Source organism: Molossus molossus, unplaced genomic scaffold, assembly GCF_014108415.1.
Source record: "Molossus molossus isolate mMolMol1 unplaced genomic scaffold, mMolMol1.p scaffold_m16_p_3, whole genome shotgun sequence".
NCBI classification, from domain to species: Eukaryota; Metazoa; Chordata; class Mammalia; order Chiroptera; family Molossidae; genus Molossus; species Molossus molossus.
In genome coordinates, this window is record NW_023425366.1 from 41,640,780 (window position 1) to 41,658,672 (window position 17,893).

Consider the following 17,893-nt stretch of genomic DNA (forward strand, 5'->3'; position numbering starts at 1 on the left):
TTTTTCTTTAAAGCTAGTTTTAAATTTAACTTTTTGTTTTTTTTGTAGGTGTTCGACTTGCTAAACAGGAAAACAAAATTAAGAGTGCTAGAAGATGGAAAACAGCAGGTTCAAGTGGTAGGATTACAGGAACGGGAGGTCAAATGTGTTGAAGATGTACTGAAACTCATTGACATAGGCAACAGTTGCAGGTAAATCTTATTTTAATTAAGAAAGGGAAACTTAATTTTATAATCAGTTTTATATACTTTGGCTATAACGTAAAAACAAAGCGAGGGTGTTATTTAGTGCATCTTGGAAGTAAAAATCATTGTTCATAAAAACTTTTGTCGTTATGTGTAACTCAGTGATATTGATTCTGTTGATAACATACTACAAATATGCTAGAAGTATGCCACATTAAATTGTATAAATCTGATTATGTTTAAATGTTGTCTGCTGAAAATGCTCCTTTGTAATAAATGATGGAAACTGGATAGTTTTGTTGGTTGTTTTTTTTTTTTTTAATGACATACTCTGTTTTGAACATAAATGAAAGTTTTTATGTATCTAAGTGCCCTCAATCACATTGTAGAACATCCGGGCAAACATCTGCAAATGCACATTCATCTCGGAGCCATGCAGTGTTTCAGATTATACTTAGAAGGAAAGGAAAACTACATGGCAAATTTTCTCTCATCGATTTGGCTGGAAATGAAAGAGGAGCTGACACTTCCAGTGCAGATAGGCAAACTAGGCTTGAAGGTGCTGAAATTAATAAAAGCCTTTTAGCACTCAAGGTAAATAAAATGTATTTAATTATGAAAAGTCTTTTACTTTTTATTTTAATTATATTTACTCAGCTATAAAATACTTGTTTTGTCTAATAAGTAGGAGGAGTTACAACAATTTTGTTTCATTATATTTGCAGATATAGATTTATATTGTACACAGAAATTTTCTTTATACACATTATTTATTTATTTTTTAGGGTGGATAAAAGATCTGTTTAGTTGGCTGGCCAATTCCAGGGCTACTTGGAGAGATTCCAGAGGGCCCTAATCAGTCATGTTTTTATGGAAAAGGGCAAGGAACCACAAAAATGAATGAAGAAATAGTTTCTCAGAAAAATGTGAAAATGCTTTCAAAAAGTTAGGCCAGTATTAGAGCTCTTTCTCGTCTAGAAAAGTAAAAATTGGCAGGACTACAAGAAAGCATTCTGTGTTTTTTCTTTTGTGGTGCCATTTTAAAGGTTTCTTTTTATAGTTAATGTTACTTCCTGTCACTTCTAAACACTAGTCATAGTCTCCAGAAGAATTTTTGAAATAATAATTCATTGGTTGTTTTTTGTTTTGTTTTTGTTCATCTTCACCCAGGGATATTTCTTTATTAATTTTTAGATAGATTGGAAGGGAGGGAGGGGGAGAGAGACACACACACACACACACACACACACACACACACACACATCGATGTGAGAGGGACACATTAATTGATTGCCTCCCGTATGACCCCAACTGGGGCCTGGAATCAAACCTGCAATCCAAGTACATGTCCTTGACCAGGAACTGAACTGTGACCCTTCAGTCTAAGGGCCGATGCTCTAACCACTGAGCAACCTGCCAGGACTCAGTTGTTATTTTGTGTTTTTTTTTGTTTATTTAATGATTTAGGATTTATGGCAACATCTTTACTATGCTGTAAACTTGTTAGTTGCATTTTCAGAGCTGATCAGATCTTAAATGTTAGAATTATAGTAAGAGGTCTTTTAAAGATTACTACTCTTTATAAGAAACCTACTCTCTGAAACTTTCTTTCTTAATTTTCAGGAGTGCATCAGAGCCTTAGGTAGAAATAAACCTCATACTCCTTTTCGAGCAAGTAAACTCACTCAGGTGTTAAGAGATTCATTCATAGGTGAAAACTCACGTACCTGCATGGTAAGTTTATGGGTTTTTCTTTTTAATCCCAAGTGAACAGTTACATAATATCTAGGAAAAAACTATAATATACATTGATGACAGTCATTTAAACCCTTCTGTTGTGAGAGATGATATTTAAAATGTAGTCCCTGACAATCTTGATAGAGAGGAGTATAATGCGGTTATAATGCAGTACACTAATTCCAGTATCTGACTATTCTTGAGTTTGGTCTTCATTGAGTTCTAATTTCCTTGAATATGGGTTACACTTTTTATTTCTTCATATGTCTAGTAATTTTGAATTACATAATTTTTATTATGAATGAATACCTTATAGACACTTTGGATTTTGTTATATTTTTCTAAAGATTATTGATTTTTGTTGTTGTTGTTGTGTAACAGAAAATTAACTTAGCTGAACTTACTCTAAACTCTCCTGTCTTCTCTGCTGTTTATCTCTTTTAAACTTAACTATGTGTTTGGATTCAGCCTTGGGCACACTTAGTTTAGGAGTCAGCCAGAGATCTGGGCAATTTATATACATAAGTTGATTTTTCTCCCTCTGTAGTTGTCTCTTCTGGGACAAACCTCACTTTCTGGCTGCTATGATCCCCACCTCCAAACTCTGTTTTTTTAGTTTCTTAACAAGTGAGACTCTAGCTTCTAATGAAGTTTTAGTTCTTTGTGACAGCAGCAGCAGCAGGGCTTGTCTTTTAGGCAGTAAAGCTCTTAAAGGGGGTCGGGAAAAATCATTTAGTATTATTCCCATCTTCTAGGTTTTGACCTCCATTTTCTGCCTGATTTTTATCACTCTGGTGAATTCAGAAAACTGTTTATATTGTAACTGAAGTTTATAATTATCTGATTGTGAGCATAAGATAGCAAGTTATCTTGGAGTTCAGATATCAATACACACATGCAGTGTGGAGCAAATGTAGGTTTACAGTTGTAAGTATGGAAAATAATACAATAATTAATAAGTAAAATATAAGAATTAACTCTGTTTCACGTACTCACACTATAAACCTACTTTTGCCCCACCTCGTATATCAGTATTACTATCTTCATCATTTATAACACTTTATTTACCTTTGCATTTTTCCCCCATAGATTGCCACAATCTCTCCAGGAATGGCATCCTGTGAAAATACTCTTAATACATTAAGATATGCAAATAGGTATGAGAAATGGTTATCCATTTTGAAATTTGTGGGAACTAGAGCAGTATATGATTTGATTTAATATCTGATAGGGTTAAGCTTATTACATTATTTCCATTTTCAAAAAAATTTGCATGATAATTTAGAATCATTTTGTCAAGTTCTCAAAATAATTGAAAATGTGTTATATAATTTGGGGAGAGATTTATATATTTAGTAGAATTGGTCTTTCTGTCCTAGAACATGGTTATATTTTTTTATTTAACCAAGTTACATCTCATAATATTTTACCACATTTGAATCATGCATATTCTTTCTAGTATGTTAAGACTCACTATCAGGGGGGCCATCTGTATTTCTTAAATTGTTTTGCCATATACTGAAAATTATTTCTGATAATATTGAATGTTATACATGGGGCATCTAGGTTTTGAAATAAGTAGTGATAGCACAGTTCTGTATGGGTTACATTTTATTATTCATGTCAGTAGTGGTATAAACTTTAATAGGTAACTGGATATTTACAGATGAAAGGAGAACAAAGCATTATATACTATTAAAGCAGTTTATTTCTTGTAGTCATGAAATGCCCTTGGAATTTTGGATTATGATGGGCATATTTGTATTTGTTCCACAGATTGTTTCTATTGCACTTTTTTTGAATGACTATAGTTTAAAATTTTTATTATCATACACTGCTTTTGTGATTTTAAGCTAGAGATAAAATTCCTTTGTATTCCTTTTCTAGTGTTAAGAGTCTCTTAATTTTGCTGAGTACAAGTATTTTCTATTTCTTTTAAATTTTATATTTAATCTTTGATTAAAATATGAAATACTTGTGCATACAGAAAAGTGCCCAAAATATAAATGAATAATTTAATGAATACTTATAAAATGAAATTTCTGTCATCAGACTGGGAAAGAGTCTGTTCCAGCACCACCCCCCAAAAGTTCCCCATGTGTCCCTTACTGATCGTGAATACTGAATAAAATGCCCAAATTCATTAATCTCTAAGCAGCCATTGCTCTGACTTCTAAGGAGAATTTTTCTTGTTTTAATTTTTCCTCTTTTTTAAAAATAATTTTACTTCCTTTGAGTTTATCCTTGAACAACATAGGTAGCTGTATTTGAACTTTAAATAAATGAGATCGTACCCTTTGTTCTTTTGTATCTTGTTTTTGCTTCATCTGAAGACATGTTTTAAATTATAGTAAAAACTGTTGGAAAGTATAAACCTATTGGTCTTTTGTAAAAAGATAGTAAAATATAATAGCTTTATTTCTAAATTTAATCTCTTTTAAACTTTGAATTATGAGCTCATAGCTGCAAACTGTGTAAGACTTTTATTTGATCCTTGTAGTGAATACTTTTGGTACTGTGGGGTTTTTATTTTTATTTTATTTTTTATCCTCACCCAAGGACATTTTTGCATTTATCTTCAGATAGAGCTGGAGGGAGAGAAGGAGGGGGAGAGAGAGAGAGAGAGAGAGAAACATTCATGTGAGAGAGACACATCGACTGGTTGCCACCCACACAACCCCAGCCCAGGGCTGGGGACAAACCGCAACTGAGATATGTGCCCTTAGCGGGAACTGAACCTGGGACTCTCTGGTCCGTGGGCCGACACTCTAACCGCTGAGCCAAACCGGCCAGGGCAGTACTGTGGGGTTTTAATCATGAAGTTAAAATACCTCTTATTTCAAAATTGTTTATGGGAGAGATGAGGAACAGCTTAGTATAGTATGTGGTAGAATTGAAACAGATAAAAACCCTCCATGTGTTCAGGCTTCTGGCTGCCTAGAAATCCCCCTAATGTGAAAATGCTCTGTCTGGCATTTTTCTGGTTTGTTTAGGTCCAGCTAAAATGTTTTATTTTCAAGTATGTAATTAATTTGCAATATGTCTAACCATCTGAGACAAATAAGTCTGCCTCTAATTTCCAAATCTCTAGAAATAAAGATATTTCAACCTTCCCTGATAGTTCTTACAAGAGGAATATAAGTAATTGCTGCATATAGTAGAGTTTAGGTTGTGCAAGAAAGCTTTGATTAGAGGGAAAGTGTGTGTTTAGGGGCTAACAGTGTATCTGAATTAGGAGAGTCTTAAAAGAATAAGAAAAGAAATGGGGTTAAGAGTAAAAAGAGTCAAGTGGTATTAGAAATGTATATTTGTCAGCATGTGTGGTAAATTAGCTTTCCAAAGTGACTGAAAAGGATAAAAGGCAGATGAATCCAGTATTGAACATTACCATTAGGGCAAAGAATGATTGTAGATAGAAATGATTAGTTTAATGTACATTAAATTATTAATTTGATCTATATTACTATTTTTAAACTATTAAAAAACAGTACTTTCATTTAGTTTGACTTAAGTAGTGAGAGAAACAGAATATGGTTAGTATATGAAATGTTTAACATAAGATTTATAATAAAGTTAGGTTTGAAGCTTAGTTATGCCTCATTCGTACTGAATGTCCTTGGGTAAGATACTTTTGTGCTCTGAGCCAATGTCTCATCTGGAAAATGGCGATAATATCACAAGATTATTTTAAGGATTAAATAATATAATGCCTATAAATTACTAATAATACCTGACATATAGGAAGTATTTAATAAATATCGTCTACTATTATGCAATGGGATTGACCTGAAAAGAATATAAGGAATCACAAAAATTGGGTCAGAAAAGCCATAATTTAGTTAAATGTAACCTAAGACATTAGCAAAAGCAAGTTAAATTCCATTGCTAAAGGCTTTTCTCAACCAGCATTCTTCATCTGAATCACCAAACACAAAATTGATTGACTATTTTCTCATTTTGTACCAAGGATGCTTCATAGCTAATACCATTCTATATGCATAATAAAGAAGTTTGTTAATTAGTTATAAACAATGGATGTCATTAGGACCTAATTGTCTTTGTTCAGTTTGAAAAGACTGCAAGAATGTTGAAGACTCATTAATGCTAATAAGCAAAATATTCATGGTATTGATTGCACATGAAAATTAGATTAAGTGGTCATGTAGTTAAAAGGGGGCATTTCAAATTTAGTGAGGGTCTAGTCCAAAAAGGATCATGAGGAAAGGGGAAAATACACCAGAAAGGAAGGACTGTGTAGTAGGGAATCAATAGGACAGAGGGATTTTTAAATCTTAAAACGTATTATTTTTAAAATATTTTAAGTACATTAAATCACAACAGTGTTGATGTTCTTTGATAAGCAAATTAAACTAAGTGCTAAATGAAAATTTGAAATTTGCATTGCTGTCTTTACAAGAGCATTTTATTTTAATTTGTTGCTGTTTTGGTGCTGCAGAGTAAAGGAGTTTGGAATTAGTCCATCAGACATTCCCTTCTCACAGGGTAGTGGCAGTCGCCCTGATCTCTCTCCTTCTTATGAGTATGACGACTTTTCTCCTTCGATTACCAGGTCTAGTTCATTCTATACATAAGATGTTTATTTTAATAGTTTCTTTTGAATTGTGCTTTGTATAAATATTTCATTTACATTTCTTTTGTCCTGAGCCACTTTATTTTTCATTTTTCATTTTATTTGGCAGGTGGTGGTTGTACTGCATGATCTTCATTTCTGTGTACTTTGTTAATTTATTTGCTTTAAAATGTTCATTTAGAATGCAGGCTTCTTATTTTGCCTTATATTTTTAAGGATGATGTCATCTTTGCATATTTAGCATTTATTCTGTATGCTATTGTAAATTTCTATACCTGCAAGGATCTTCTTGACTTCTTAAACTCTCCCAAATGTGTAAATTTAAGTATAATAGCTAAGCATTTTTTAAATGATGGAATTAATTTACATTTTCTAATCTTTATACATTAGAATAAGATTATTTCACATGTAGCTCTTTAAATTGAGCATTAGAACTCCCAAAAATCTACAGCGTGTTTTAAATTCTCTAATTTTGGCAATGATTCATTTATTGATCTAAGTGCCATTGTTAGCATTTTTCTGTTCAAATAATTTAATATCAGCAGCAGTTTTTTATTTACTTTGAAATACTGAATCTACCTACTTTGCTAATTCTCATTTATTATGCACAATAATTATATTTGAAGTAATTACCTATATAAATTTGTGAAGTTAAACAACTAAATAACCCTTTAGGGTTTCCACAGACTTCAGGTGATTTGATCTGGAAAGTTGACATCATCAATCTTAATATGTTAAATTCAAATGCCTTTATATTGAATAAGTTGGTATTTTCTTGTTCCTCTGCATACATCTGTGTTATTTTAGATACCTCTTATGTGTTTACAGGGTGAAAGAATTGACTGTGGATCCAACTGCTGCTGGTGATGTTCGTCCAGTAATGCACCATCCACCAAATCAGATTGATGACTTAGAGGCACAGTGGGGTGTGGGGAGTTCCCCTCAGAGAGATGATCTAAAACTTCTTTGTGAACAAAATGTGAGTGACTTAGTATAGTTGTGATGATCTAATCTTAGTTCATTTCATCCATAGCAGAACTTAATAATTGAAATCTATCATCTAAATCAGGGGTCAGCAAACTATAGGTATACCTCATTTTATTGTGCTTCACTTTATTGCACTTCTCAGAGGTTGCATTTTTCTTACAAACTGAAGGCAAGACCCTCACCAACAAAACGATTAGAACTCACTTTATTGAGATACTCACTTTATTGTAGTGCTCTGGAATTGAACTTGCAATATCTCCAAGGTATGCCTGTTTTATTGAAACATGGCTATGCTCATTCATTTATGGGCTGTCTGGCTGTTGTCTTACCACAGCAGAAGTGACAAAAACCATACAACTCACAAGCTCAAAATATATACTATCTGGCCCTTTAAGAAAGTTTGCTGACCCCTGATCTAAATGTGTTTTTCTCAGATTTTGTACCAATATTAAAATCTAGTCATTTTCCAGTAACATGGGAAAAACAAGCTTAAGAATTATACATGCACTATAACATATGTAAAGCTTAAAAACAAAATTAATTGGATACATGAGTATGTTTTCAAGGGTATACATGAGTTAGATAAAAAAAATCAAACATGGCAAAATACTATCGTTTGTTAAATCTGATTGTTTTTTATATGTTTGAAATGTTTAGTGACATTTCATAATTTAAAATTTTGATTCCTGTTACTCAAAAAATATCTATATGTGTGACCACTATATAAAGACAAACATGTAAATAAATAAAAAGACACAAATAATACACATTTTCACAATAATTACTTTACTATATTGAGGGATTCCTTACTGTATATGAGATGTGAAGTTATTTGTTATTTATATAGTTGTTTGACTTCATTTTAAAAAATATATATAATCTGTGTCATTTTTTTAAATCCTTACCCGAGGATATGTTTTTATTGATTTGTGGGGAAAGGTGAGAGGGAAGCACTGATCAATTGCCTCCAACACATGCCCCAACTGGGGCTCGAACCTACAACCTAGCTATGTACCCTGACCAGGAATTTAACCTACAACCTTTTTTGCTGTATGGGATGATGCTGTAACCGAGCTAGTCAGGCCAGGGCAAATTTATATCATTTTGTTATCATTTCATTTTTCCACTAAGAATCCTATAATGGCATATGCTCATAATTATAAAAGGTAGCATGTATTAGCTGCTTTTACGACATAACATATATTTGCTAAACATAACATATATTTGCTAAACATTTTGTGTGTGTGTGTGTGTGTGTGTGTGTGTGTGTGTGTGTGTGTCTTAATCCTCACCCAAGGATATTTTTTTCATTGATTTTTAGAGCGTGCAAGATGTGGTGGGGGGTGAGAGAAAGAAAGACACTTCGACGTGAGACACATCAATTGGTTGCCTCCCACATGTGCCCCGACCCCGGGCCCAGGGGTCAAACCCAAGACCCTTCAGTGCCAGGGCTGATGTTTTAACCACTGATCCACTCGGGTCAGGGCAATATTACTTTCTAAAAGGTTAAGTAACTTGACTGAGGTCATACCTACAAGTAGTAAGTGCTGAAACTAGGCAGGATTGAAACCTAGGTCTTTGTTATTCCAGAACTAAATGTTATGTCAACTAAATTTATTGCGAGCTGCAATAAAAGACAAGGGGTGGACAAAAGTAGGTTTACAGTTTATATTGAAAATAGTACAATAATGAAATAATAATATAAGAATAAACTCTGGCTCTGGCTGGTGAGGCTCAGTTGGTTGTAGCATTGTCCCATACAACAGAAGGTGGCAGATTCCCAGTCAGGGCACTGCCCAGGTTGAGGGTTTGAACCCAGTTAAAGTGAGTGAGGAGGCAACCAATCAATGTTTCTCTCCCTCCCTCCCTGCCTCTGAGATCAATAAAAAAGGAAGAAACTGTTTTGTGTACTCACAACTGTAAACCTACCTTTGTCTACTCCTATATTCTTGGGAAGCAATATAATTTAAGCTAATTTTTTCTATTTTTTAGTAGGTATTACTTTTTATTATTATGTTCCAAATTGTTCTCTTAATAAAGCAGGGCTTAATGCAACGATTCTCAACCAGCAGTGCCTTGTCCTCCGAGGGAGAAATGTGTGAGACATTTTTGGTTATCACAGCCGGGGTGACAACCAAATCTAGTGAGTAGAAGCCAGGGATGCCACTAAACATACAATGCACAGGAGTGCCTTCCCCTTACACCCCCAAAATGTCAGTAGTGTTGAAGTTGAGAAATCTGGTTTATAGTAAGAGTTCTAAACTTTGGATCATTGAACATAAAGAAATGAGGTCCTTGCCCTGGCTGGTTTGGCTCAGCGGTTAGAGCATCGGCCTTCGGTCCAGAGAGACCTGGCTTCGGTTCCTGCTAAGGGGCACGTATCTCGGTTGCAGTTTTTCCCCGGCCCTCGTTGGTCGTGCGGGTGGCAGCCACTCTATGTGTCCCTTTCACGTCAATGTTTCTCTGTCTCTCTCCCTCCCTCCCACTCTATATGAACAAAAAATGGAAAAAAATGTCCTTGGGTGAGGATTTAAAAAAAAAAAAAAAAAATGAGATCCTGGTCTTAGTGTATACCCCGTCCCCAGAAGTTTTGAATATAACTGTGGTTACTTATAAAATCCTTTATGTAAACCCTGTATTGCACCAGAAATGGTACCTACCTAAGATTTGGAAAACCAGAACCAGATAGGCACTCCCTATAGCAGATCTTTTCCATTTTATTCTTGCATTTATTGGGTCCCAGCAGGACCTTAATTTGAAGAGGTTGGCTAGGTGACCAGAACTAATTCAGAGTCTTTTTAAGCATGACGTCATGAGGTTTTGCATCCTCTTCCATATTTGAGAGAGTGTGGATATCTTTCATCTTTGCAATCCCCATATAAAGACCCATAAAAAGACATTGTGGCTTTGGCTTTCATAGTATGTTTTAGGAGTCTTTATCATTCAGGCTTCCTCAGTTTCTAAATGCATTTTTGTAAATGACATAGAAAAACTGCTTCTTTGTAACATTTAAAGTATAAACTCTTTCTGTCATAACTTTACACCTTTTTATTTTAAGGAAGAAGAGGTTTCCCCACAATTGTTTACTTTCCATGAAGCTGTCTCACAAATGGTAGAAATGGAAGAACAAGTTGTAGAAGATCACAGAGCAGTGTTCCAGGTGAAATAAGACAGGACCTTTCATCAAAATGTTTTTTTTTAGAGAAATTAACAAAAAAACTTTCATAATTTTTGGACTATCGCACAAATCTAAACGAATACTTGTTTGTGTGTACGCAGATGTATATTTGTAGGGCGTATGACATGGCAAATTTGAAATCAAAGAATACTAGCAACAAATAACTTTCTTTAAAGATCTAGTTTATTTACTACCATTCTCCCATTTTATTTGCTTTTGTCAGTTGTCCATTTTCAGAGAAGAAATTGAACTTCTGCCCTCCAATACCCCTTTTCGCATTAGGTCAATATATTGGAGTGTCTCCATGTCAGGACAGCAGTAAGGAAAGAGTTCTACTAATGGGTATCAGAGTGGTTGAGGAGGTGTCAGTCTTTGCAGAAAAGGAAGGCAGCTTCAGGAGAGGGAGACTACTGCTCTGACTGAACTGTCAGTGGCAGATGAATGAGGGATGTGGCAGTAAGGCCGTAGGTATAGTATTCATTTTGTTGTGTGTTCAACCTATAACAAATCCTTTTACTGTATGACCCTCCTTTCCTTCCCTCTACCCTTTAAATAAGAAAATATACTGGAGGGTGATACCTATGAGGAGGTGTTGGGAAAGGAAAGAGAACATTTGGACATCATTATGGAGACTGTACAGTTGGCTTGCCTCTCCTTCCCCTATCTTTCTGCAATATTATAAATACCTTCTGAGAAAAAATTGAACCATAACTCAGTCTCTCCCTGTTGACCTGTATTCCTTCTCTGACGTTGAAGAAATCTTCTGTAAACAATTATTTTTTTAGTTTTATTTTTTTATCCTCACCCGAGGACATTTTTCCATTTTTTGTTCAGATAGAGTGGGAGGGAGGGAGAGGAAGTGAGAGAGAGAGAGAGAGAGAGAAACATCGACGTGAAAGGGACACATCGAGTGGCTGCCACCTGCACGACCACCCAGGGCCAGGGACAAACTGCCTCCGAGGTACGTGCCCTTAGCGGGAACTGAACCTGGCTCTCTCTGGAACGCAGGCCGATGCTCTAACCGCTGAGCCAAACCGGCCAGGGCTGTAAACAATTATTAATGTGCCTCAGCCCAAGGCCATTCAAGAACCTGGGTAAAGGGCTCAAAAGTATGAGAAATTTTAAATAGTTTTAGAATAGGATATGCATTATTAAAAATGTTAAAGTTTTAGTCAAACCCTTATTATGAGAATCTCATTTTATAGGCCTGTGTACTGAACAATAAAGATTTTTTTAAAAAAGAAAAGGATACTTGTAATTTTAAGAAAATTGTGCCCTTCCTTTTGAAACAAGGTGTCATATAATAACCAATCCCACTGTGCCATTTTATGATAAATTCTAAAAGTTCTTTATGGCAGAACTGCGTGTTCTGACTTTTAAGTCATTGTTGTTTTTATAATTCCATTCATTGTTCCTTTATACCATGATCTGCAATGTCTCAAAATAAGGTTTTGATTTTTAAAAAATAAATAGATAGCTGAAGGAAAAGAAAAAAATACTGGGTTGTGTGTTTTAATTGACACATACTTAGTTTTCTAATATGTAACTGCACCTAGGTTAACCAGTTCTGCCTGGTGGTCTATAGTCTAATTATAATTAGCCATTAAATTGCATTGATGTTTGGAAAATTGAAATTGTGTGTACCCTAAAAAGCTAGAAAGTGTCCTCTTTTTTTAATATTCAAAAACTCTAATTCAGAATGATCTGACCCTGTTGAATAAGTCTTATGATTCATGACATTGCTAGAAAATTAAATTAGTGGTCTATTTGATTCTTCTGAGATTGGCTATCCATTGGTCCCTTATAGTCACAATACTTTTGAAGAAGTTGTGTTTAGAATTTAGGGTTATCTCTTGGCCCAACCACTGTGAAGCCCCAAATGTATGTTAATTCCAGATGATTTACAAGGTCTAGGCTGTCATAGATGCCATTAGATTGCTCAGTAGCTTTCTTTTACCCATTCTTTCCCTGTTTGGGGATAGCTGTTGAAGTTTTGAGACTTACTCTGCTCACTGATATTTATGTGTTTGATTCATTCCGTCCCCCATGTCACACCAACACATATAAGGTAAAGTAAAAGTAGAAAAATGAAGCCATCTTGCTTGACCTATCATATTTGTGTTTGAATCTAGAAATATTTCTTAATTTTACTCTGTAAATAAAGATGTTTTATGGTTATTAATATTTTAGAGAATGCAATCTTGAGTATGTTTGGTAATGTTTAATATATATAAAATTTTTAAATTGGTTTCTGTCTTATAAAGAGGCTTATTAGATTAATTGAATTTTTGTCCTTTTAGGAATCTATTCGATGGTTAGAAGATGAAAAGGCTCTTCTAGAGATGACTGAGGAAGTAGACTATGATGTAGATTCATATGCTACCCAACTTGAAGCTATTCTTGAGCAAAAAATAGACATTTTAACTGAGCTGCGGGGTAATTCATTTTTCATTTTAGTATTTGAACTATGCTTAATATTTGTATGTATTTAGTGGGAGGATTTCATTGCAAGAGGAGATCTTAAGTTAAAAGTATGGGCAACATTTAAAATCTTTTTAGCGGTAAATAGGCACACCAACCGTCTGTTTTCCCAAAAAAAGGACACGGAGTTTCATTTCAAGTGCTGTCTATTTATCTTTCTTCTTTTAGTCTTTTGAGAAAATATAATTATAGAGAGAAAATTTACAAAAGAAATTTGTAAAAAAGACCTTTTTAAATTTTATATACCCATTCGTGTTTTTAGTTTGGTAGGCCAATGCTTTTCCTTGGATTAGATCTATTCAGGATCATCTTTCTATGGCCTCCTATCTACATCTCCTGTCTGTGCATCTTATGTTTTCCCTTTGAACACTTGTTTTGAAAAAGAGGAAGATTTCAAGACAAATACCCTTTCTACTTCGCTTTGGAAGGGAAGTATGTGGCTTACTTCTGTCATGTCTGATTGGCTTTTTAATTAGATTATATGTAGCTTCAGATATACATTTACTGTGTATGCTGATTTTTTAGGCATTGGCAAATTAGCTGTCTTCTTTTATATATGAATGGGTGTCGGTGTGTGTACATGCAATGCAACATGAAACCAAATTGAAATTGCTAGTTTTTAGCACCAGACAAACTGTTTAATTTTTTAAGCTAGGTCCTTCGTGAAGTTGGTTATTTGATACCATATTCTATGGAGTCAGCAGTGACCATTTCCCCAGTTTCAGAATTGTTTTTGCAAATGTAGGCTTCCAAAATTTACTTTGTTTTTATGTTCTTCATATTCAAACCATGATTTAAAGTGTTTTGATCATTTTTCTAATCTGCCATAACTCACAATGAACTTTTCTATATGCATTTATTCAGAATATAGAGTATAATGCATTCTAATTTTTTTCTGTTATGTGTGACATTCAACTTAGTTGACTTCCTTTCCTTAATTTTCTTGGAATTCATGTATATCAAGCATATCTATAACTTCAAGAAATTACTATCTTTTGTCTGTCTCATTCAGTTTTTCTTAGAAATGTTTTACCATCCAGAGATAATTTTGTTATTAATATAAGAAGTTTGAGGGCTATTTATTTATTTTTATTTTCTTTATTGATTTTAGAGGGAGAGAGAGAGAAGAAACATAGATAAGAGAGAACATTGATTGGCTGCCTCTTGCATGACTCCCCACTGGGGTTTGGGCCCACAACCTGAGCATGTGCCCCACCCGGGAATTGAACCGGTGACCTCTTGGTGCATGGGTCGAGACTCAACCAGTGAGCCATACTGGCCAGGCAGAGAGCTATTTATATTAGCAACCACAAGATCCAGAAATCCTTAAATTCCTTTCTAAGTGTTAGAAAAGCCAACTTTTTGTTGTCATTGTTTTAATAGAGTGGGAAGGAGGGAAAGAGAGGGCAGAATATGGATGTGAGAGGGACACATTGACTGGTTGCCCCCCTGCACAACCCCGACCAGGGCCCGGGATGAACCACAACTGAGGCACGTGCCCTTGACCAGAATCAAACCCATGACTCTTTGGTCCACGGGCCAACATTCTAACCACTGAGCCAAACCGGCCAGGACAAGAAAGCCAACTTTTAAAAATACTGAGCCCTGGCAAGTTTGGCTCAGTGGTTAGAGCGACTGCCCATGGACCAGAGAGGCCCGGGTTCAGTTCCTGTTAAGGGCACGTACCTCAGTTGCCATTTGTCCCTGGCCCCAGTTGGGGTCGTGTGGGTGGCAACCAGTCAATGTATCTCTCTCACATCCATGTTTCTCTCTCTCTCTTCCTCCCTTTCTCCCTCCCACTGTCTGAAGATAAATGCAAAAAAAATGTCCTCAGGTGAGGAAAAAAAATTATTGAACTTCTGAAGACAGGAAAGAAATGTGTAGCTTTTTTTTCTTCTGAAGACTGTTCATTACCTTTGCACTAGTAACAGACATATTCTGTTGAGGGGTGCCCATCCTATGCATTGCACAATGCTTACCAGCATCCTGGTCTTCACTAACTAGAGGACAGTAGCACCACTCCAGTTGTGACAATCAAAAATGTCTGTAGACATTATCAAATTTCCCAGGGTGGGAGTGGGGTGGGGGTGGGGACAAAAATCACCTCAGTTGAGGATCACTGTTATAGGAAGATTTCTCATCTTTATAACTGAGTGTTATTTGCCTCTGCCAGTTTAACCTATTTTTTATTCTTAAGTGACTCTGAATCAGTTATGATAGATGGTAAGACAGAATTTTAAGACCAAGAAATGCATTATCCTGTAATCCTCCTTCCCAGCCCTTTTTACAATCCCTGATAAAGGAAAATATTTTTTAAAATTCAAATATCTTATTAAAATTAGCTTAAAAAGATAGTTGTTGGAAGTAGAAATTTTCTAACATTGAGAGAAGAAATGTGCTATTTCACAGTTTAATAATATTCAGTGTTCCTTTTGGACATGACTGTACATACTTTATACACATATGTAGCCTATCTAACTCCCTGTTCTTTTCTTTTTCCAAGATAAAGTGAAATCTTTTCGTGCAGCTCTACAAGAAGAGGAGCAGGCCAGCAAGCAAATCAACCCGAAGAGACCCCGTGCCCTTTAAGTTGGCATTTGCTGCTAAAGGATCCCCAGAACCCTCACTGTTGTAACACATAAGGTTCAGCTGTAAGGGCCATTTGAAAGTTTGAAATTTTAAGTGTCTGTGGAAAATGTCTTGTCCCTTCATCTGAATGACATTTCAGTTTTGTGAAACACAATTTTGTCTACAAAATGTTTCTAATCCCGGAGGCACAACCAAGATTTGGGAATAGTGAAGCATTTTGTTTCATTTACCCAAATGGTGATTTACTTTTAGAGATCCTTGCCAATTTTATTTTCTATATGATGAAGTAAGATTGTGGACTTGATCCAGGGGTGAGTAGTAGGGGGAAGCCACAGCATTTCCTTTTAACTCGGTTCAATTTTCGTAGCAAGACTGAGCAGTTTTAAATCCTTTACGTGCATGCATACCTCATCTGTGATTGTACATACCTTGCCACTCTTAGAGGCAGCTGTGCTCACCTCTTCCTGCTTTGTGCCTTGACTAAGGCAATTGACCCTGAATTTCTGATGCACAGCCAAGTTAAATTACATTCCTTATTTGTCATTGTAAATTACCTTTATTGTGTGTACATTTTTACTGTATTGGAGACATTTTTTTGTGTGTGTTGCTAGTTAATTTTGCAGGATGTGCCATATCATTGAATGGAACTAAAGTCTGTGACAGTGGACATAGCTGCTGGACCACTCTCCATCTTATATGTAAAGAAATCTGGAATTATGATTTTAAAACATTTAACATGTGGATATAATTTTCTTAGCATTTTCTTTGTAAAGAATTAAAATATAAACTAGTTGGTGTATAATAAAAAGTAATGAAATTCTGAGAAGAGTTTTATCTTAGGATAATACATATATATGCAGTGTGTGTTCCAGTGTGTTATTAACAAAACTAATAGTACAGTTTGCTCCTTACCAATACCATTACTTAAGTTGAAGTGTCCATTAGCACCCCAAAATGTACCTTTTAAATGTACTGTTAAAGGAAATTGGCTTCTGATGCATGAACATTTACATAATACATTGAAAGTAGTCCATAATAGAACTGTTAGTTTAAGCCAAGTATAGACAGACAGTACATAATTCCCCTGAAAGAGAATTAAGCCTAAAAAGAGTTGACTTTGCCTTAAAAGGCACATCTAACCCAAGCTCCGTCCATTACCTAATGTGTGATGTTTCACCATTATTTGGTGAGAATCACCAAATTCTCACCAATAAATTGGTCTAGGGTGTACTACTTTTTAAATGGTAGCACTTATTTTTACAGATTGCTACTCCAAGGAAGAAAACTGGCCACTTTTCATGTAAATATTTTGTTAAACAATTTATATATCTCTAGGAGGTTTCCCTCAGTTCTTAGGAGAGTCCAGGAGTGGGTTAACACCACAAAATCTCCCAAGGATATCTTGTTTTGATTCATTCAAGGGAACTAATAGCTCATTCATATGGGCCAAAGGGAAGCTATGAATAGAGTCACATGAGCCAGATTCCCTACTTCACTTGATAGAACTCAGAGGGTAGTTGTGGGAAATCCTAATACCATGGTGAAATGCTCCTCTGTAAACTTGAAATCTAGAACAAATGTAGATTTTCACAATGTGCTTATTAATAAATGAAATTTATGAAATGAGTTTATAGATAATTTTCTTCAATGTAATCACCTTTGTTTTGGAAAGGGCTCAGGTTTTCTTGCAGCTGTAAGATATATCCTATTTGTGTTTATTTCAAAGGGAAGAGGAAGAATGGAGAACTATTGACCTTGCAGAGGCTGTTTTTGAGGTAGTTTTTGAGCCTAACCAACCTTCAAAGGGCAATAAAAATATTTGAGTTTGCTTATTGTAAGCACAACAGATTAGTCTTAATTTATTATTTAAAATAGATGGGTACTATCTCTAGAAGGTCCCCTTGTGTCTAAATATGATGCCTTATCCTATAATGGCTTCATTCTGATCATTAATCAAGGTATGTAAAGAGTCAGTACACCAGAAAATATCTTGGTAGTATAGTCCAGTACTTCAGTTTTACAGATAGGGAAAACCAAAAGCCAGAAAAGGGACTAATACTCTGCAGTTACTGTTGCTAGATGTTAGAGGGAAAGCTGAATTAATAAATCTTAACATTTTCCTTTAAAAATAGAGATAGTACAAAT

The 17,893-nt window shown here is 35.0% G+C and overlaps 1 protein-coding gene across 7 annotated transcripts in view; it reads left to right on the forward strand.

Moving 5' to 3' along the window:
• KIF2A (kinesin family member 2A) overlaps positions 1-17,411 on the forward strand; it is a 74,958-nt gene extending 57,547 nt beyond the window's left edge. For 4 of the 7 annotated variants that reach the window (XM_036278666.1, XM_036278671.1, XM_036278667.1 and 1 more), the window contains 8 exons: positions 49-191; positions 575-779; positions 1,809-1,919; positions 3,012-3,079; positions 7,342-7,492; positions 10,559-10,660; positions 12,979-13,114; positions 15,663-16,571. In XM_036278666.1, coding sequence (XP_036134559.1) covers positions 49-191; positions 575-779; positions 1,809-1,919; positions 3,012-3,079; positions 7,342-7,492; positions 10,559-10,660; positions 12,979-13,114; positions 15,663-15,748 — 1,002 coding nt within the window. In that variant the 3' untranslated portion in view covers positions 15,749-16,571. Of the gene's footprint in view, positions 1-48; positions 192-574; positions 780-1,808; positions 1,920-3,011; positions 3,080-7,341; positions 7,493-10,558; positions 10,661-12,978; positions 13,115-15,662 lie in introns of all 7 variants that reach the window. The other 3 variants (XM_036278672.1, XM_036278668.1, XM_036278673.1) reach the window with 3 other exon arrangements.
• The last annotated feature ends 482 nt before the right edge of the window (positions 17,412-17,893 follow it).